This window comes from Chamaea fasciata, unplaced genomic scaffold (genome assembly GCF_029207755.1).
Source record: "Chamaea fasciata isolate MVZ Bird 193981 ecotype frontalis unplaced genomic scaffold, bChaFas1.0.hap1 SCAF_5, whole genome shotgun sequence".
In the NCBI taxonomy this organism is placed as follows: Eukaryota; Metazoa; Chordata; class Aves; order Passeriformes; family Sylviidae; genus Chamaea; species Chamaea fasciata.
The window spans coordinates 19,644,272-19,665,434 of NW_027094090.1; the positions used below are offsets into that span (position 1 = coordinate 19,644,272).

General features: G+C 40.8%; 2 protein-coding genes across 2 annotated transcripts in view; one reads left to right on the top strand and one right to left on the bottom strand.

The window, feature by feature from the left end:
• The first annotated feature begins 1,525 nt into the window (after positions 1 to 1,525).
• On the top strand, positions 1,526 to 16,138 carry SELENOO (selenoprotein O). Its single transcript, XM_066182966.1, has 9 exons — positions 1,526 to 2,034; positions 3,344 to 3,547; positions 4,477 to 4,657; positions 7,669 to 7,799; positions 8,181 to 8,461; positions 8,797 to 8,947; positions 10,666 to 10,851; positions 11,900 to 12,056; positions 12,722 to 16,138. Exons 1-9 carry the CDS (start codon positions 1,526 to 1,528, stop codon positions 12,914 to 12,916), a joined length of 1,995 nt encoding a protein of 664 aa, XP_066039063.1. The 3' UTR covers positions 12,917 to 16,138.
• A 1,155-nt stretch (positions 16,139 to 17,293) lies between these two features.
• TUBGCP6 (tubulin gamma complex component 6) overlaps positions 17,294 to 21,163 on the bottom strand; it is a 40,424-nt gene continuing 36,554 nt past the window's right edge. The window contains 5 exon segments of the mRNA XM_066182967.1: positions 17,294 to 17,376; positions 18,205 to 18,367; positions 19,161 to 19,360; positions 20,429 to 20,642; positions 20,849 to 20,981. Of these exon segments, the coding sequence (XP_066039064.1) occupies positions 18,216 to 18,367; positions 19,161 to 19,360; positions 20,429 to 20,642; positions 20,849 to 20,981 (699 nt within the window). The 3' untranslated portion in view covers positions 17,294 to 17,376; positions 18,205 to 18,215.

Sequence of the window (21,163 nt, forward strand, 5' to 3'; positions counted from 1 at the left end):
GACTTCAGTGGGGGGCTGAGCCCATGCTGTGGAAACGCACATGGAAGACATCAAGCGTAGGACAAAAGTAGCTCCAAAGATACACAGCTGCAATCAGTCTGCTGACTCTTTGGGTGAAAACACACACCAGCTGTGTATGTCCTCAGACCAGCAGGTCTTTTGTGTCTATGTGTATGTGAGGACCCCAGGAACCGCTGAAGCGGCTGTCCTGTTCAACAGCTCCCAGCTTAAGAAGCTGGCTGGGGGTTGTGTAGTTATCCCCTCCCTCATCACTTGCCTTGTGCCTGCTGCAGAGTGGAGCTTTCTATATTCCAGGGACGCAACAGCAGAAAAGATGAGGCTCTCCTTACCTTCACTCCCAGTAGAGAAAAGGCTGGGTGACAGGTGTGTGTGTGTGTGCTCTTTTCCATCACAAGACCTTGTCTTTTGAGTCTTGACACCTGGCCTGACTCTGGCTCCTCCTTGGTAGCTCTCTGCTGGGTGTGACTGTGCTGCAAGGTGAGCTAACACCTTGCTTTTGCTTGTTGGTTGTTCTGTCTGTTGGTTTGTGTAGTATGACACGGAAAAGCTCTTGTGATGATAAGGGCAGAGGGAAAGATGCACACAGCTACTTCCACACTTGCCTTATCCAAGATGCTTGGTACTTGTGTATCATGATTAATGCGTGAGGGAATGTTGGAAGGATGAGACCTAAAAAAAAAGGGGGGGGGGGGGGGGGGAGAAATCCCAGCTAGGTCACGTTCTTTCCGTGGTAACATGTCCCTGATTCTGGCGACAGAGATGATTTACAAACTGAACAAAGTAATGAAAAGCAATATTTAATTAGAGCGGGGTGGTTATTAATGGGATGCGTCTCTGCAGCAACTAAGCTGTGCCTTTGCTTTCTCCAGGGCCAGCAGGAGCATTCTGTTCCTGGAGCTGTGTGTGAGCAAGCCTGGCAAGGTTACTCAGGGCTTTAATTTTGTACAATTGCAACAGGGTTCTGGGTGTGCATCACCTGCCACTGGGCAGCTCCTCTCCCTCTCCGTGCTGCCATCACCATGTCGTCTCTCTGTTACGGTTACACCCCAGTTCTTTAGAGCTGAGACTCACGTTTGAGTTTAGCCGGAATGTACAACAGCAGTACTTTAGTGCCATCTACCGTCTGCAGATGGTTTACCTGCTATGTCCGGGTTTAAGTGGAGGCATACACTGCATCCTTCAGAGAAAGTAAGTATGCACACCTTGGAGAGGTTTGGTCTCGACCCACCACTGAGATAGTAGCTATTAATTGAAATTACACAAAACAGGAGCATTCTGAATAAGTACTGAACTTGTGGCATGCATTCGTTTATCTTTTTTCTTCTTGTGGGTCCAGCGCCCCCGCGACCCGCTGGCGGCTGCCGCCGGCCGCCCCTCGCGGCGCTTTCGAGCGGGCTCAGCCACCCCGACGGGGCCAAGTGTCACCCGCCCGCTCCCAGCCGCGCTGCGGGCACGGTGTCCCCATGGGCGGGACTCGCCGCGGCACCGCCCCCGGCCCGGGCGCATGGACTCCGTGCTGCGCGGCGCCCGCCGCTTCCCCCCGCGGCTGTTGCGAGCGGCGTCGGGCCCGGCCATGCAGCAGCCCGAGGGCCGCGGGAGCTGGCTGGGCGCGCTGCGCTTCGACAACCTGGCTCTGCGCTCGCTGCCCGTGGACGCCTCGGAGGAGGGCGGCCCGCGGACCGTGCCCGGTGCCTGCTTCGCTCGGGTGCGGCCCAGCCCGCTGCAGAACCCGCGGCTGGTGGCCATGTCGCTGCCGGCGCTGGCGCTGCTGGGGCTGGAGGCGCCCGCGGCCGACCCGGCGGCGGCGGAGGCCGAGGCCGCGCTGTTCTTCAGCGGGAACCGGGTGCCGGCGGGCGCGGAGCCCGCGGCGCACTGCTACTGCGGCCATCAGTTCGGCAGCTTCGCGGGGCAGCTGGGCGACGGCGCCGCCATGTACCTGGGCGAGGTGCTGGGCCCGCGGGGCGAGCGCTGGGAGATCCAGCTCAAGGGCGCCGGCATCACCCCCTTTTCCCGGTAAGGCCCGGGCGGGACGGGGCCGGAGCAGCGCCCGGGGCTCCGTGGACGGGTCGGACTTGCCGGCTCGCAGGTCGCATTAGCGAGGGGCTGGTGCCGTGCTGAGGATCGTTCCTTGAGGCAAAGGTCGTCTCTTAAGCCCTCGTGGTTATTTGTTTTTTGTTTAATTTTGGCGTCAGCGAGTGTAATGTTTAAATGCCAGATCAGGTGGTGGCAAAATTTTCCGCGGGGAAACAAGAGTGTAACTGCATCTCGCTCAGGTGGCACGTCACTTCTATCCCTGGTTATCCTCCTGTGCGGGTCTCCCTCTTTACGAGGATGCAGACCACGATGACAGTGGGGAGAGCGGTGTGTAATTGCTGCCCGCACAGGTGGTATTTAAATGTGCGTGTTTGGTTGTGCTGCTGGTCCTTCTCCCCACTCTTCCCAGGGAATAGTGGACGAGTCCCCAGAATGGCATATTGACCAAATCCCTGCAAGAGATGGGTCTCTTTGTTAGTCGCATTAGCCTTTAAATACTTTAAACATTTCAGGTGATTTTTCCCGCTTGCATTTCCCAAGTTTTCTGTCCCAGCTCTACACAGGCTCCGTAACAGCTTAGTTTCATGTATGTGAAACATGAATGTGGGCTTCTAAAGTCCTTCTTCAGGTCTGTGAGGCTTAAGGAAATCACAGTGAAAATCCGAGATATGGTGGTAGCTTTTTAGGTCTGCCCTGGGCAGCTCTCCTGTTTGCCTGTGGTTTTGGAAGTGCCTGGAGTATGGGCTCAGAACCACCTGTGTCTGTTCCATTTGCTTAGTATCTATTAAATAAGCTAGTTTGTTGTCTGTCTGTTTAGGTGGTTTGGGGTTTTCTAGTGCAGCTCTTGTGCATGCTCATATTTAGGACCCCATTTCTTGATTGCTTACCCAGAAAGATTCAAAATAATATTTTTTATTATATTTCATTTAATTAAGAGGAAACCATTGGCTTGATATACAATAAAATAGCTATAGCTGTCCAAATTTTTAAAATTTTTTGAAAGATTATTGCATCAATAAAACCAGCACAGTTAATGATTAGAAGGGATATGTGTAGCTGGAAGGTTTATTCTGGTATGTGTGCTCTTCATTGCAAGTTGTTGTGTCCATCTAGTTGAACTTTAACAGAAGTTTGAATGTCCTGCTTTTCCTTTCACATCTGCCACTGCTTTTTTGTGTGACCATGAACAGAGTGTGCTACTTTTAGGCTTTTATTTCTCTACTGCTGCAGAAGAGACAGGAGTTCCTGCCTTGATAGCCTAAAACCCCTCCATGTGTTCTGTCTGCAGACAAGCGGATGGTCGGAAGGTCCTGCGGTCCAGCATCCGGGAGTTCCTGTGCAGCGAGGCCATGTTTCACCTGGGAATACCCACAACACGGGCTGGCACCTGCGTGACATCTGACTCCAAAGTCGTTCGGGACGTATTTTATGATGGGAATCCAAAAAATGAAAGGTGTACAGTTGTTCTGAGAATTGCCTCTACATTTATAAGGTAGGAGCCTATTTTGTTGATTGGTTTTGTTTTGGTTTTTTTCCTTAAAAACTAACATTCTTTTAAAATACCATTGTAAGTGTATTTCCCTAACAGTACAGTTTGTGTGTTTCTTATTCTGGAGGCTTGGAACTTCTTTTGCTGGACTATAGGAAGCTCCTTTTCTTGCTCAACAAATGGGATGGGCTGCTGTCTTTGCACTGAGACAGATATATACTAGGGATGCTGGCCGGGTAGAGAGAAGAAGTAAGTTCTGCAGACTTAGGAGAAGAGAATTTTCATGTTTATTCCTGTACAGAATGCATGGGTTTTTTTAGTAGTAGTAGTGGTGGTGGTGGATTATAGCTCTATCCTTAGTTTCTAATGTGCTACAGTGAAACTTCGGGTGCGCTTTCCCAGCTTGAGAAGTGTATGAGGTTCCTGCTCCAGTAGAAATATTAGGCATTTCAGGAAGTTGCATTGCTTCCTCTAAGGTTACAGAATATTAGAGGAAGGTGAGGTATAAGGCATATATGCTTTCATATGTATGTGAATATTTCTGTGCATTCCCGTGTGTTTACAAATCTGGAAAATATATCTGGTGTGCTTGATGTACAGTCTAGTATTTAAAATAAGTCCAGCTTCTACGTATTTGCAGATTAAATTTTTTTCAGTAGAAGTTGTAAGAGACTTTAATGAGCTGGTGTTCAGTACTGACAGGGTTGGTCAGTTTAGTTACATGAGGATGTAGGAGCTTCCTTTCCCCAAGTCACTGAGCTTCACCACATTCAGTGCAGGAATCTTGCAGGTCTTTTCTCTCAGTCACCCGAAGAATTGGTGTTAAGAGGTGTGCTGTTACTGCAACGACAGTAAATGTTTTTATTACATGCAATACCGAATTATGTTAACAGTATCAGATAATTCTAAAATGTGTTTTTATTTTGAAACAGATTTGGTTCTTTTGAGATTTTCAAACCCCCTGATGAATACACTGGCCGCAAGGGTCCCAGCGTTAACCGAAATGATATTCGAATACAGATGCTTGATTATGTGATCAGCACTTTCTACCCAGAAATTCAGGAGGCTTATTCAGATAATACTGTTCAGAGGAATGCTGCTTTCTTCAGAGAGGTAAGGAAGATCAGATTCTCTTCATAAATCCCTACCAGTCATCTTTAGGAAGTTCATCTGCAAGCACAGATGACTGGAGTCAGTTAATACTTTGTATCATTCAATTGTCTGAACTCTTCTTTGAAGAAAGCACTCAGTAGACCTGCTTATTGATTGAAAGCAGTGTTGATATTGATCTGACCAGTGAAAACAGTTTAACCTTTCTAATGGTAAATCATCATTTCCCTGCTTTGGGGGAGCTTCCAAAGGCTTATCTCCAATTGCTGGGACTGTCTTAGACTGTGAGAGGGAGTTCTGGCTCTGACTGTCAGATGATGAGTTGATGGTGCTGAGACATCACTTGCAAGGCATTGTTTTGTAAAATGCTGAGAATGCTGTGTCTCATTTTCCAAATTATAAACAGGAATGTTGTATGCAAATCAGTTTTAACTTCAGACTTTAGAACTGGAATGGTTAAAGGCAGTTGAGCACTCTTATAACTAGCCAGCAAACAGTAATTAAAAAATACCCATGTCTAATACTTAACTAGTCTATCTGAAAGCTGCTGTGATGCTTTGAAATCTGAAATGACCTGGTATGGGAATGATGAGGAAATAGCTGCAGCATGATGCACTTTTGTAGCAGACCAGTGAGTAAGAGGTCAAAGGCCAGACTTAATAGCTGACATTCTATGGTTTGGTTTCTTGCCTTTTTTTTTTTTTTCTTTACCACAGCTTGTACATACTTGCATTAGTTCTTCAAAGCAAGCTGTGACTTGGTTCACCACTATGTTCCGAGCAGTTTAACTGTGCTGGACGCGCCCTTTGTGTGTGAACAGTTGGGGTTGATGGGGAGAGCTGTGGCTTGTCACTTACAATGTGTGTGTCCAGCTCTGCAGCTGATGGCATGTTTACTTCCGGATAGCAGAAAAGTCATGGGACTTGGGGATCTTTGTGGATGTGTGTCCAGTCCTGCCTCTTTCTGCTTTTGGCTGCTTTTCCTGGCCCAGTTACTACTGGTTTCCTTCTCCTTCCCCCCCCGTCCCTATCTCTAGCATCCTTTTCTCGTTTCCCCAGATCCATTTTTTATTTGTTGTGCTCCTCATGCCACTGCCTGTCCACACTCCATGTCTGTGCTATCACTGCCTCCTCATGTTTTCTCTCATCCTTAGTGGAAACTTTCCAGACTTTTCTCCTGAAAATCACCCCAGTCCGTTCTCTAATTGAGCAAATACATCCATTAGCAGGGAAGTGCTGTCACTTCAACTCTCTCTTGTTTTATCATTCCTTCTGCACTGTGGAGGAAATGGAGAATAATGTGCAGGTGTCTAGAAAACATCATTATCTGGACTTCTCAAGTAATTTGTAGCTATTGTTTAGATTCAAATGAGCATGTCCTTCAGCTGACGGTCTTATTTATATATACACACCATACTTGCCTTCTAGTGTGGCTAGCTATGCTAAAATGGTGATCAAAAATAATAAAGGTCAAAGGGGATGCAGAGCTGTCTCTTCATCATCAATATACCCATCTTTGAGGGGCACTCAAGCTTTAGTTGTTTTTTGGGCACTCTTGTCAGGAGGATTTCTCTTTACCAGAACCCTGGTGGTGTGCAATGCATCCGTACAAGAACTGCCTTATTACTGGAGTGCTTTCATCCCAACCCTAGTGGCCAGGATTTTGTCATTTTTAAATTCTACATTTTTCTGGCACAGAGCCATTGTGCAGGGTGTGCCTCTCTTACTGGTTCATGACCTTGGTAATCAGTTTTGGACACATGTAGCTGGCTGCTGGCTTCCAGCTGCCCCATGAATCAGCGTTCAGGAAAAATGGGTAAAGTACCTACCATGAGAATATTGGAAAAATTAGAAGTGTGGGATCTCAGGGTAAACCAGAAGGTTCTGTTGCACGCAACAGTTGTGGTTTTCACTACCTGTCAGGGCAAGATTTGTCTTACTTTTTCTTCTTTACTTGACTGTATGTTTTTGGTTTTTTTTTTAATGTAGAAAAAAATCTGGATTTGAGCACAAAGGCATGGAACCATCTAATGAAACAATCAGTGGATTGTTTTTTGAACTTTAATGAAATACACTTACACTGCAGCATGGTGCAAATAGTTGTTTTGGGTTTCTGTGCATTGTTAGCTATTTGGGAAGAAGAATGATTTTATCTATGAAAGTAATTTGATTTAAAAGTTTTAGCTAATAGCTATGCAAAATTTTTACTTACAGCAATTGAGTAAAGTATTTGCAAGTAGTTTTATTTAAAAACCATGTTAGCTTCCTGACTTTTAGATTTTTAGTGTTGCAGTTGATAGGTGGGTTAATGTATTTAAGTGACTAGGACTGCTTTAAAATACTATGCTATTTATTTGAAGGATGGGGCATATGCAGTGATTTTAGTCAATTCCATAAAAATAGTTCCCAGTTAAGCAGTGGAAATTTTCTGATGAAGTATGTATTTGGTGAAGAATTGCATTTAAATAAAATTGTCATTCTTGCAATATTTTTATTTAATGCTGTAGCCTTATTTCCACTCTCAGAACATGGAGAGAAATCCTTGTCAGTGCTGAAACCTGTTTGCAGGGAATAGTTTTTTCGTGTCAGTCCGTTAACCTCCCTGTAAATCGCCCCTCCATACGAGGTAAACCAAAAGACAACATTTGCTTATGTGACCTGCCTGTAGTTACTCTTTAAAATTAGTAATAGGCAAAAGAATATATTTGGATAATGACTAGACTTGTATGCAAGTCTGATGTCAAACAGTTTATTTTATTTCAGTGTACTGTCTTCAGGGCATTTGAAACTGTTCAATTGACTGGCAAGTCAAGCATGAAAGGAGAGAAGAGGATATGAATGGAAATGGGAGACAGATAAACAGGGGAGTCACTGGCAGGAGGAGAGAGGCAAACTGTCTGTAAGATGTTTGTGTGTAGGCCATACTGCCACAATCTGCTCAGTTCACACTAGGAAATACAGGAATATACTGGAAATACATTGTGATGAAAACTGAAAAGAAGTCCTTTCTTTCAGATAACCAAGCGGACAGCGAGGCTGGTTGCTGAATGGCAGTGTGTGGGGTTCTGTCATGGTGTGCTGAATACAGATAACATGAGTATAGTTGGACTAACGATTGACTATGGCCCGTTTGGGTTCATGGACAGGTCAGTGTGGCACCATTGTTTGGAATGTGCATTTGTTCTTGCTATGTAGGACAATCCTGGTGTTTGTGGTTGCTTCATTATTTTAACTCTGAAGACAACTTTTGAATTGTCTTTGTGGTAAAGTAGATTACGGTGGTTCTAGTTGTCCTGTAATTCTTCTTGTCAATGTACTTTTAGCTATGTTCACAACACCTCCAGCTTAACAGCTAGAGATCAACTTAACAACTGATCATGTAGCCTGTGGCTTTGGGAAGAGAATCAAGGAGTGTTTCCTTTCAAATTTTTCAGTTCCTAGAGCAGACTAAAATAATGAAAGTACTACTTCTCACTATATTGGTGTCCAGATAACTAGAAGAATGCTGACTATTTCTTCTCTTGTAGGTATGACCCTGAGCACGTTTGCAATGGTTCTGATAATACAGGGCGCTATGCTTACAACAAACAGCCCGAGATTTGCAAGTGGAACCTGGGGAAACTTGCTGAAGCTTTAGTTCCAGAGCTGCCCTTGGAAATAAGCCAGCTCATCCTGGAAGAGGAGTATGATGCAGAATTTGAGAAACATTATTTGCAGAAGATGAGAAAAAAACTAGGCCTAATCCAACTGGAATTAGAAGAAGATAGTAAGCTGGTGTCTGAACTGCTTGAAACCATGCATCTCACAGGTTGGTGAATAGCACAGAAGGTGCTTAGTTAATAGCCCATCAGAATCTATTATCAAATCAAAATACAGTTTATATCTTGATCTTAAAAGAAAGTAGCCTTGTGCAACTACATTGTTATCTGTGAGAAGAATAAAAGGCTGAAAATAATTACCTTATTGTGAACCGTGGAGTAGTTTTGCCTTATATAGGGCCTTTGTCTCACATTTGCACCCTCACTGAGACAAAAGTTTATTTGCCTCTTTAGAATGGTGACCTGTACTGCTGTGGAAGGAGGTATGGGAACTACTTTCCTGCTGTTTTATTAGTTGCATTACTCAAAAAATTCATTTTTTCAGCTGGAGACTTCACAAATATTTTTTACTTGCTGAGTTCATTCTCAGTAGACATTGATCCTTCAAAATTTGAAGATTTCCTAGAAGAGCTTACAAGTCAGTGTGCTTCTGTGGAAGAACTGAAAGTTGTTTTTAAACCACAGATGGATCCAAGGTATGACACTGCTTAAATGCTTTTTGCTTTTGCTCTTAGTTTTATTATAACCATAATGAACTCTGCATGGTATGTAATATTTCACTGATTTTAAGATTGGAAATGTTACTGTTAAGTAGACATGATCTACAGCAGTGACTTTCAGTAGTTGGCTCTCAAAGTTGTCCAAGCTTTTGCTTGGTCTTTTTTTTCCTTCCCTGTCTCTGCTGACTTGAGGCATTGAGAGTGCCAAATAATGAAGTGATATGGAAGTATTTTACAGAAAAAATGGGTTTGAACTACAATGCTACTGTGTTCTGCTAGTGTACTGTCAGCAAAGAGTCACCTTCAATTGCCAAAGTTCTCGCCTAACAATAAACTTTAGGTGGTGTAGTTCATGCCCCATTTGTTCTGCAGTCCAGCTACTCTGAGCATGGAAAAATAACTACTCATGTTCAGCTGCTGCTTTAAACAGTGATTGTAGCAGCTTTCCACTTTTTGGAGATGGGGGAGAAAATTAAAGGTATTTTGGGTACACTTTTCTCCCTCTCCCTGGCCTTGTTTTTTAAGTGCTCCAGGAAAATAATGAACCTGCCAAATTTTCCAGCTTTTGCTGTGTGTTGATAGCACAATACAGAGGTAGCTTGTGTGGTAGAGATGGGACAGTATTTTTTAAACACTGCATTCAGGACTAGAGAAACATCAAAAGTAGCTATAAATCATCATGGTAGGGATGTGACATTTTGAAGGGGAATAGTACTGTTTTATTAAAGTAAGTGCATGACAGATTGCATTTTTAATCCTAGCACTTGGATATCATAGATCTAGGCATGTCAGATGTGTATATCAGATCTGCATAAAAGCACCTGGCTTATCTTTGCTGACTGAAAGTAGGGAAATATAACTTGATATAATGAGTTGTCTGTTTTGAGGCCAGGAGTAATGTTTCTTTTCTCCTTTGCTTAAAAATACATTCACAGAGGAAATTCAAATACAGAATACACTTTATATTTTGATATGCTGCAACTCTTATGGTTTTTATTTTACTGTATGCTATGTATGCTGTAGTTATTAATTCATAAAAAATAAAAGCTAGTATGTTATTGCAAAATAAGGTGGAGCTATTATACCGCACCAGCTAACACAGTGAAATATGAAAAGATCCAATCCTAGTCAAACTTGCAGCAAAATAGCCTGGATATTGTTCAGAATTTATTACCAGAAATCAGTTCTGAGTCTGTGATTTAGACTGGCTAGCTAAAAAAGTCAAACACAGTGTTGTCTCATGTGACTCAAATGAAGTATTTTTCCTATATCATTTAGGTTTGTAGTAGTACTGGCAAAAAATACTAGGTATGAAATTAAAAAAAAAACAACAAAACCTGTGAATTCTATATTGTCTTGATATCTAAGTAAGATAAATTTTTTTTAAACCAAATTCATTTTGAAGTTTTGATGGGAATTGTGCAGCTAAACTAGTAGTTTTGAAAATCTACTGTCTGCACTTTATATGTCATAGGAATATGAATTAAACACACCTAAGAAGGGGGAAGAGCAGTAAAATCAGGATCATTTGTAATAAAACTTGTTTTCTTAATTATGAATTTCTGTTACTTAACCTCGCTAGTGAAATCCTAGTTTGTTATGAATGTTTTTGTATCTACTTTGATTGCAAAGAGATGGTTCTTGATGGGCAGCTCAACTTTAGTATCTAATGTGTTTGCTCTTTTTGTTCCCAGACAACTGTCAATGATGCTGATGTTGGCTCAGTCGAATCCTCAGCTGTTTGCATTAATTGGAACAAAAGCAAATATAAATAAAGAATTGGAACGCATTGAACAGTTCTCTAAACTGCAGCAGTTAACAGCAGATGATTTACTCAGCAGAAATAAAAGACACTGGAAGGAATGGCTGGAGAAATACAGGTAAGGTTTCTCAGTATTGATAGCACTATTATATTTCTGCATTTTGAGAACAATGTGTATGTCTCATAAAAGATACCCTGCCTCAAATATAGATTAGGAGGATGTAGAGGGCATGCAACTCAAGATTATTATCTACTGCCATGATCAGTGTCTTTGTTGCTGTGAAAGTTCAAGGACATCTTTCTTTTTATATTGTTTACTAGATTTTGAGGTAGTGTGAGGGTGTAGAAATCACCTAGCATCAAATCTAGTATGAAAGTGCTTCAACAATGTTGTTATTGATTCTGACATAGACTAATTGCAGCTGTGAACTTTTAAGTGCTCAGTAACTACAACTGACTGACCTCTAAGCATTCTATCCTTTGAATTTTTTTTTCCAAAAGAAAAGTCTATGTGTTAATACAGAAAGCAAGCATTGTTAATCAATAATTCTAGTAAGACTAGAAGTCATGGCCAGGAAAAAACAAATGACCAGACTGTTCTAAAGCCTAAAGACTTACATGTTAGCAAGAGATTTTTTGTAAAGAATCCCCCTGAATAGAGCATTATTTTTTTTGTACTGTGTGGATTAGGTCAGATCTTTCCTCACCTGGTTGCCTGTGATCTTGTTCTCCAGCAGGGCTGAGAGCCTTAGCAAGTATTACTCATAAAAAATAGCTCAAACTGCCTCAGCTGCATCCCTGAGCTTTTAGCGGAACAGCAAAAGCTTTAACCAGTAAACAGTATAGAACTACTTGAAAGACAGGACCTGAATGTGTCAGTCATTGCAGAGCAATGCAGTACAGACCATATCCTGTTTCTTGATCTGACTTTAGAGAATAGAAAAGCTCTGCTGTGCCACTTCCTCAAGCCATGTCCATAGTACTGATTTTAAACAAAGTGCTGTTTTATATTCTGTTGCCATGCTGCATTTTATAAACTCAGAGGATTACAGATGATGTAGTATATTTTAAGAACTGCAAACAAAGTATCTCAAAATAAGAAAATGTGTCAACTTCTACATGTGGTTCTTGGTTAAAACCAGTTGCTGTCACCTGCTTCATTTCAGAGAACGTTTGCAAAAAGAAATAGAAAGCGTTGGTAATGCTGATGCCTGGAACACTGAGCGTGTGAAGGTCATGAATTCAAACAATCCAAAATATATCTTGAGAAATTATATTGCCCAGAATGCCATAGAAGCAGCTGAAAATGGGGATTTCTCAGAGGTATGCTATTATTGCTCTCTCTTACTCTCTAGGCTTGTGTAGATGTGTAGTGGTGTTGTCAATGACTGACATTATACCAGGCAAAATTTGGTCTGGAATCTTGGGCAGTAAGGGGATTGGGAATTCAGTGTTCAGGAAGTCTCTTGTTTTTGTTGAAACTGTAATTTTAATGACTGCAGTACAAATAATGGAATCAAAACTCTCAATCTGAACTTCACCAGCTTTTGTAGGCTGACCTCAGGACAAGACATTTAAACTGTTTTTACTGTCTCAAGAGTGGCTTGGAAGGCAGTTGAGGATTAATTTATACTTCTTCCTTTCTGAAAAGTGTTATAACATTTACAGCTTTCACCTGTGGACTTCAGCTTGTGGAACATTCCATGCAGAATATGCAAAAATTAATTTGAGAAATTACATAAGAGTCTGTATTTAATATTTGCATTTCAAGTTATCTGAGCCTGAATCTCATACAGATACAAACTCAGCCAGGTACAATTTTACAGTTTGCATCTTATATATATTGTTCACCTGTTTAATATTTGGCTTGTCTGGAGTTCATGCATTAAATACAATATACTTGCTCATTATTTGGCATGAGTTCTTCTCCGTATCATTTTGCCTTCACTTTCTAAATTCTTAACAGCTATGCTATGTTTTCGCTCTAGGTACGAAATGTACTGAAACTTTTAGAACATCCATTCCAAGAAGCAGAAAGTTTCCAGGAGTTAAAGGAAGATGCAGAAGAAGAGGGAGCAACTGCTACAGCAGCTGTTTGTTCTCAAGAGACCAGAAGCAGACAATCATATTGCAGCAAACCTCCACTGTGGGCTTCGGAGCTCTGCGTTACGTGATCTTCATAACTGCCTTGTTTTGTTTTTTGCGGTGAACTGAAGACTCTGATCCTTCTTCAGCAGTGAAGAATTTAGCAAGGCAAACATCAAAGTGCTATTAAGTTGTTGAAACAACACTACATTTGGATGCATCTGCAGCATTCTTCAGCTGTGCTTAATTTGAAGCAATTGTGGATCATTGGAACAAACCAGTGACAGTCAACAGCCCATACACATCAGTAATTGAAATGTTTAAAGACCCAAAGTCTTTCCTTTATCCTCACTACGTTGCAAGTAAAAAGCAGTGTTTTATGTTGAGGCAGGCTGAACTTCAAACATCCAAATGGAGCTGTTGTTACGTGAAGACAAAAATAACAAGTCAGGAATCTGATCTGTTTTTGTCTGATGTCTTAACTAATAGTACTTTTAATATTTATTTACTGCTTTCTCTATGCAGAAACTTCTAGTTCTCTTTAATGGAGGAATAGATTCAGTGTTGCTTATTTGAAGCTATATTTCATTTAATTAAGTAGTTCATTTCTTGTGAACCTTCAGATTGGTATTTAATTATCTATTTTCTGAGAATGTGTGCAGGCTAGAATTTGGGGGGAGGAATTGGCTTTTTTAAGAACAGAATTAAGGGAGGTTACATACATTTGCACTTGAAAGCTTGGCGGTGAAGTTTTATTCAGGTTCAGTGTGTTTGCACAAAACACTCATAAATATCTACTAAACTCAGGAGTGCAGTTTGTAACCCAATTGCCTGGGGCAGGATCCATAAGCCAAATTAGTGTGAGCCTTAAACTACTCCAGCACCCAAATCCAGGTTAGTGCTCCTAACAGAGTCTGCCTGTTTGAGAAGTGTGCAGGTGAGGTACCTGCTCATCACACTGGTCAGTGGGGTTCTTCGTTCCTTCTCTACTCTTGCACCATTCAGTTTGCTTCCACGGTCCTTGGAAATCTTCATGATGGAAGTTGGTCATTTAGGAATGTGCTATTTGAGCTTGGGTAAAAGATGATGTGGGAGGAGAAGAGGAACTGACTTGCTTGCAAGTTACTTTAAACATTTCAGTTGAGGTTTCAGGGGAAGGTTGGTTGCCATTATTGTCACATCATCAAAAGAAAGTTGTTCTGTAGTTAGTTGTCACTTAGTTTTCTGAAATTCTTTTTGAAGGACTGTGTTCCTAGTTCAGACACCTGAAAGATTTGGTTTAATGCAAAGGCTTCTCTTTCCAAAGAGATCACTGTCTTACACTGTGATTTACATGTCCTCAAAGAAATTCTTCTGCTACCCCTATGCAAACTTGTTATCACCTCGGGTTGAATTGTGTTTAAGTCTTCCTCAATACGAGCTGTCAGCAGCCAGGGAGAACAGTTGGACTGTTGCTCATCCATCTGCACTAAGTCAGTTTGTCTTCCTCACTGTCAGAGGACATAGGGCATGCTTTGACTGTAAATATCCATTCTGTCTTGGAGCTGGAGGAACTGATTTGTGACAAACCATCTCTGACAAGCACAGCACTTTCTGTGCAGTTTTGAAGTCCTTACAGAAAAGGACAAACTAGGTGTATTACCTAGCCCATGGAAGAATGGTGTAGTTGAAAGAGGTCTTCTGGGAATAATCCATTTTTGAGGGAGTTTGAGGCTTTCATTGAGGTTTATCCTTCCTTTAAATTTGGGTTACTAGAACCAAACCATTTAATGGAACCTTTAGCAGAAAGTCAGTGCTGGGTAAAGAGGACTGCATCAGAGAGGGAAAGTGTGTCAGCAATCTGAAATACACTTGAGACATTCCCTTGCAGAACCTGTGGTCTCTTACAGTGTGCCTGGCCCACAAGGGAGTAACGGAGGGAGAAGTTGCTCCAAACTGATCAACGTAACTGTTCTTTGTTTCTCAGTTTTTCTCTTTTCTGTTGGGGTGCAGAGGGGAACCGAATTGTAGAGGAGCTCTGTCCAAGGTTTTTGCTTAACAGAATGGTGTAAAAAGTAATGATTCTTAACCATGCCTAAGAGATCAAGTCTAAAATTTTTAACAGCATTATGATAATAACTGGGGTGGCAGTTGAGTAGGTCTCTGTTAATCATGGTATATAGAGAAGGAGAATATTGTAACTGTGTGTTTGGACATACAAAGGTTTGAACTAACTACCAAATTATTGTGCACCTACATCAACAAAATCATGGAAATACTTTGGAATAATTTATATTATCCTTAAAAGGGAAAATTAATGTTACAGCCAGAAATGCAAATGCAGTGGCATTTGCTGCTAAATATTCTTTGCTTACGTGTTGATCAAGTGCAAGAGGTCTAGCAGGGTTGGAATGATGAATGCAGGACCTTGGTGTGGCTGCTTTGGTGTGCCACTCAGTAAAGTTGTATGTGCAACATACCAACAGGTATAAACTCGGACAGTTTTCACATGTTCCAGCCACACTGAAGTTCAACTGCTCAGTTCACCAGGGCATGCAGTATCATCAGTGCTTTGTGTTTGAAGAATCCTGATGATCCAGAGCCAAGGGGAATGCTTGTGTTCTTTCAGCACTCTCATTTCAGAAGGTAGGTTGTAGTTTGATCTCTGATGATGGTGAGTTTATTCTGTTCTTGTTCCAGGAGCAGTGTGGAAGCAGGAGGTTGTTCAGCACGATTCGGCCAAATTTTGTCCAGATTAGAATGCTAACACTTATCACTTAGTTCTTCAGAGAGAAAGGAGTACAGCTTATAGCATTTGGGAATCCAAATACTTGAATCATAATTTGCTTCTTGATTTTTACTGCTTGTATTTGCAGTAGGTTCTGAAAATAATATTTATTACTGGTCACATATTCTGCTTATGTAAAAGTTACGGAGTTGTGCTCAAAATGAAGTGGTGGCTCTTTTTATCCAAAGCTTTCTGTGGAAATACTTGATTAGACTTAGCCTGTGGCTATACCATATAGCCTGAAGTCCCCTTGCATAAAATCAAGTAGTACGCAGATTACAAAACTGAAATGAGAGCCTCTTGGAGGTGGATCTCTGGATAGTCTCACATGATAATGGGACTCCTCTCATGGCCTGGTAAGATTTCACAGTAATCTGCTTCATGAAGTTGTAAATCTACAGTGCTGAATGTTTTACTGTCAGCTCTTATTTTGGAATGTTGTGTCAGGGAGGTGTTGGTATTTGTGGGTTGTTTGGTTTGGGGTTTTTTATTTTCCAAATAACTGCTACAGCCTTGATTCTTTTATTAAAATTAATAAAAATTGCAATTTTAATATTCTTGTTCATGCCTATTTCCTGAAAGTTTTACTGTTAACCATACTGTTTGCAGATGTGAACTCAACAGGAGGGTTTCACAATGGTGTCACATGTAGTTGTATGATCACACAATCTGAATTCTAAATAATGCTGCCACTACCTTGGTTACAAGGTTACATCTTATGATTTGGCTTTATGCTTCCTGCCTTGACAGTGGGAGTTTTTTAGTGTGCAGTGACAGTTCTCAGTTCCTCTCACCTGTATACAAATGTTACACTTGGTCCTGCCACTTCCCCTTAACACTTCTATTTTCCCTCACCCTGACAGCAGCTGTGGAGCTGGAGGCTGCAGCCACCCTGTGTGCAGCACAGGTACCATGCCATGTAAACCAAAGGACATGAGGGGCTCTGATAAAGCTCCAGACAGACATCAGTTCAAAGCAGTAGCTGGAATATATTGGGAATTACAGCTTTATTTTGCCTTAGTGATACTGAATTTCTGTTTTAGGTGTTTTGAATAATCACCACAAAACACGATGCATAGTTTAAGGATAAAGAAACTAAGTTTGGCACAAGCCTTCCAACAATCACCAAGTGCTTGAACAGTCAAATACTTTATCTCCTAGCAGACCACCCTGGCACATCATGTCCTCTTCCACTGTGACTAGGAGTCTTAAAGAAATTAGTTATTTAAATTAAAAATTAATCAGTTTGAAAATAAACCACATCAAGTAACAGGTACTAAAATCTGTGGGAACATTTGTACCTCATAGCCTTCTCTGAACAGTTTTAGAAAGTATCTGTTAATTTATTTCACGTACATGTATTTACATTGAAGGAAATTGACACCACTGAAAATACAACATTTACACATTCACAGATATACAGTATTGCACTCTCTCCTGTGTTAAGACCAGGCACTCGGCTCTTCTATCTCTGCAATAATGACAATATTAATTTTTAGCAGATCAAACAACTGGCAGGTTTAGTGGATTTTAAGCATCATCATGCTCTGTATATGGTGGTTATATTCTTCAAGCTTTTAGATGGCAGATTATTTCACTGAAGGAAAATGCCTCCTGCATGGCATTTGCATAACCTTGTACAAATCATAAGCACATACATATAGTTTCACTGTGTTACCAGTGATCCTTACTCTAGAGTTCAGTTATCCTTGTAGTAGTTATTAAAGTTAATTCGCAGCAGAAAGTCCTCCAAATGTGGTTGGTATCCTCTATTTACAAGCTTTGTTACCACTGGAAGAAAATCAAAAACATAAAGTAAGCTTCAATTAAGATTATTTTGTAAATTCATCTTCAACAGCATCTGTCCCTTTTAATTAAAAAAAAAAAAAAAGGCATAATGCAGAAATCTGAGAACAATAGAAACATATATATTTTAACCTAAGAAAGGTCCAGTATTTCTTTCTGGAATTATAAAATATTTCAAATAAATGCAAAAGAAAGACTGTGTCAGTTCTAAGTGAAAGTGCATTATTCTAACAGCATTTCCTTATCAAGTTGCTTTCATAGAAACATAGAAATCACAGAATCTTTCAAAATAAGATGGTGTGTTCCTATCATAATTTCAACTGACCAGGAAGCATGTTAAGGTCCTCAGGAGACCTCTGTGAAAGAAGCAGCTCTGCTGAAGTTTTCTTGAGTAAAGTCCATTGTGAGACAGAAAACCAAAGAGAAATTCCTAAGACAAACCCCTCACGCTCTATGAACAAACAAACTGACTGCTCTAAACATCCTTAATTACAAAGGAAAAAAGCCAATAGAAACTCCCTATGCTCACAAACATCCCATGCACTAATACCAAAGGAATTAGCAAGCAGCAGCAGCATGCAAGGAAGAAGGGGAGGTGTATTATTAGAAGTCAGGGCCCGAGCCAAAGCCATTGAAGTCCAGACAACTTTGTATTGGCTTTCAATGGATTCTGGATCAACCCATTGTGGAAAGAGAGCATTTTACAATACGTGGTGACTGAAGGTACAAGTGGAGATGAACAAGCACATATTTGTCTTGTAGTGCTTAATAAAGAGGGTGTAAAAAACTGGGTCACTCATCAGAGTTCCTTACGGAATGGTCTATTAACCTCTGTCCATGAAGCAACCATAGATCTCGTAGTATGGGCTTAGGTGGCTCCCACAGGTGTTCTGACTTCCTGCAGAATTTGGAAGCAGCCATTCTAACTCATCCTGAAATATCTGTTTTTGGTCCTTTGATACCATTTTTGGACACCCTTAAAGAATAAAAAGGGCAGCTCATTTCCTGAAGAATATAGTCTGAACTAGAAAATATTCCAGAAAAATAGATCTCAGAAAAGCAGTTGCACCTCTTCAGAAATTCAAGATTTTCTGAAAAAAAAAAAAAAAAAGGAACCCAGACCCCACAAACCATCTATATACTAGAGGAAGGGTAAGTAATGTACTAAAACACAAGCAAGATCTGAAAGACAAATGGAAGGTAACCATTTCAGCACATTATAGCCTAAGCTGACAGTGAAATGAAATTTTATCATGGTAAAGGAAAGAGTATTTGGCAAATAATCCATATGGTTGAAAAAGTTGCCTGGAGCATGAGCTGGGAGGCTCTCTGAGCTTTAGTCCAACATAGCAATTGGGATTTCCAAATCTCATACCAGTGGCAAAACTCAAATATTGCATATACATCTAAAATTACTTCTGAGTGGTATCTAACTATCTCTCACTGCTGCCAATAAAAAGTTCCAGAACTCAATTCCAGAGAAAAGAGAAACCGTAGGCATGTAAGAACAGCTAAATACCAAATACTTATTTTGTAAATCCGCAAAAACTTACAGTCAGTTTTGAAATATCTGTCAGATTTCTTGTGTGGACATCTTAACTGGTGTATATGCAGATCTTAGCAAACCACAATAATGCAGTTTTCATTTGGGAACTACACTTCCAACACTCTCTAAGTATACAAATCTTCCTACTTTTACATTATACTACCAGAACATTCCAGTTGGCAGCTGACCTTTTCTTCTGTCTAGAATTTATGCAATTTCTTACCTTTGAATAGGAAATGGGAGTAATACTTGAAGGTGTTGTAGGACTGCTGCATCAGACCAAAGTTGGGATGAACAGCCATTTGCTTCCCTGCATCGAAGCTCCACGACTGAGAGATGAGCTGGCTGCGGAACTTCAGAATCAGGCTGAAGATGCTGTGTATGATGTTCATCACAGGGGCTGCCTTCTCTGTCAACAGACCCCTAACAGAGCAAAAACAACTTCAGAAATCAGTTGATACAATTTACTGGTTGTAAGACCACAAATACAAAGGAGTAACAATCCTTCAGGTAATTGCTTAAAAAAATCCCCAAGACTGCAGCCAACAAATTTTAAACAAGATGCCTAAATCTCGCACAGTTTACTTGCCCTTCCAAGAAACTTGTATTTGCCCTAGAGTATCTGATTTCTAGAATGACATCTGCCTTTGCAAAAAAGATGACATTTAACAACAGTATGCTCTGAGCTTCCTTTAATCTCCTCTCATCCTACTACCTGCTATCCAAACAGCAGCTCTAGGCAAGTCTTTTCTGATTAAAACTCAGAAAGAGAGATATGAAAGGAGAGATTTATTTCTTGATTATAATTTCTGTTCTTTATCATTTCCCTCCATCTCAACACTTCATCATTTCAGTGTACACTCTTCAAGGAGAAACCAAATAAATTCCAGCTCCTTTCCTTTTAGTCACGCCACCCCTCTGCCTCACATACAGTAACTAAGGAGCTAAAAGCCTGTGATTCCCAAAAGACAGGTGTCTCTTGCACTGCTCATAAATCTAGACAGAGGCATCTTTTTGTCCTTTTCCAAGTCCAGCCCTGGTCACTTGCACATGTATTAGAAGATGCATTGTACAGGAGATGCATTTTACATCCTTTAGCAAGGCTTACTGTGCACACTACTCATGATGAATGAAACAGCAGTAATTTACAAAGGATGGAGTGAAAGAAAAAGAACTGTGGCATATGTGCCCTTAGTTTAGGGCTCTTAGTTTAGAGCTGTCCTGAGCAGACTGGAAGCTTGCAGAGGCATGGTGAACAGGAGCAGGAGGTAACTCAAGGAGTCCAGGGAATGAAAAGGACAGATATCTGAGAAAAAGTATCAAAGTACAGACCTTGTAAGATGCCATGAAGTTTGTTTCTCACATAAGAACACTTTCATACGTAAAGACTATTTAATGTGTCACATAAGTCAGTTTTGCACAAATACATTAGGCTGGGACTGGCCACTCCCTTAACATGTATTTGACATAAAACTAAGTATGGTAGCTTGCCTGAAGATTGCTTTGTTGAGGTATTCAGCATGCGTTCTGTGAATTTCTTCTAGGTTGCCCACAGAAGACAGCTTGTTTCCAAATTCACACCATGTAACATGAAGAATCTGATTAGCAATGTAACCTTGAATTACTTTTACAAAATGCTGCATCTCATGTTTATACAGCTGGAGCTGTCGAAACTGAACAGAATTTGATGCACGACTCACTAAAGCTGAAAATAAAAGAAATATATTATCAGCCACAGAGACCATCTAAAATCAGAATTTTTAAAGGAATAAAGGTTTTTATTAATAGAGTCCGCTTAAAATGCCAAGGTGGCTTTTGAAGTTCGACATGACTCTATGTAAGCACTTGTCTAGCAGAGGGTGCTGAAGGCATTTGGAACAGGATGCTCTCTCATTCACGAGTCACACTTACCAGTGCGCTTTAAGTGAAACCAAACGTCCTTCAGAGTCCACACCATGTGCTTCAGCTGAAGCAAAAAGGAGAAAATCTTGTTGTATTTATTCATGCAGCTCTCAGTAATGACAATGTTCAGAGGCCAGTCAACCTACAAGAAATAGCAGCACTGATCATACTACATTTTGTTAGAAATTATAACATTATTTAAAATACAAGCATTTCAACAATTATGTATTTTAATAATGTAATGCCGTGGTCAGGCTAAGTAAATCCTGTAGTTTCCATTACACATTATTTTACTCCTTTCTTAGATACTGCAGTCTTATTAAC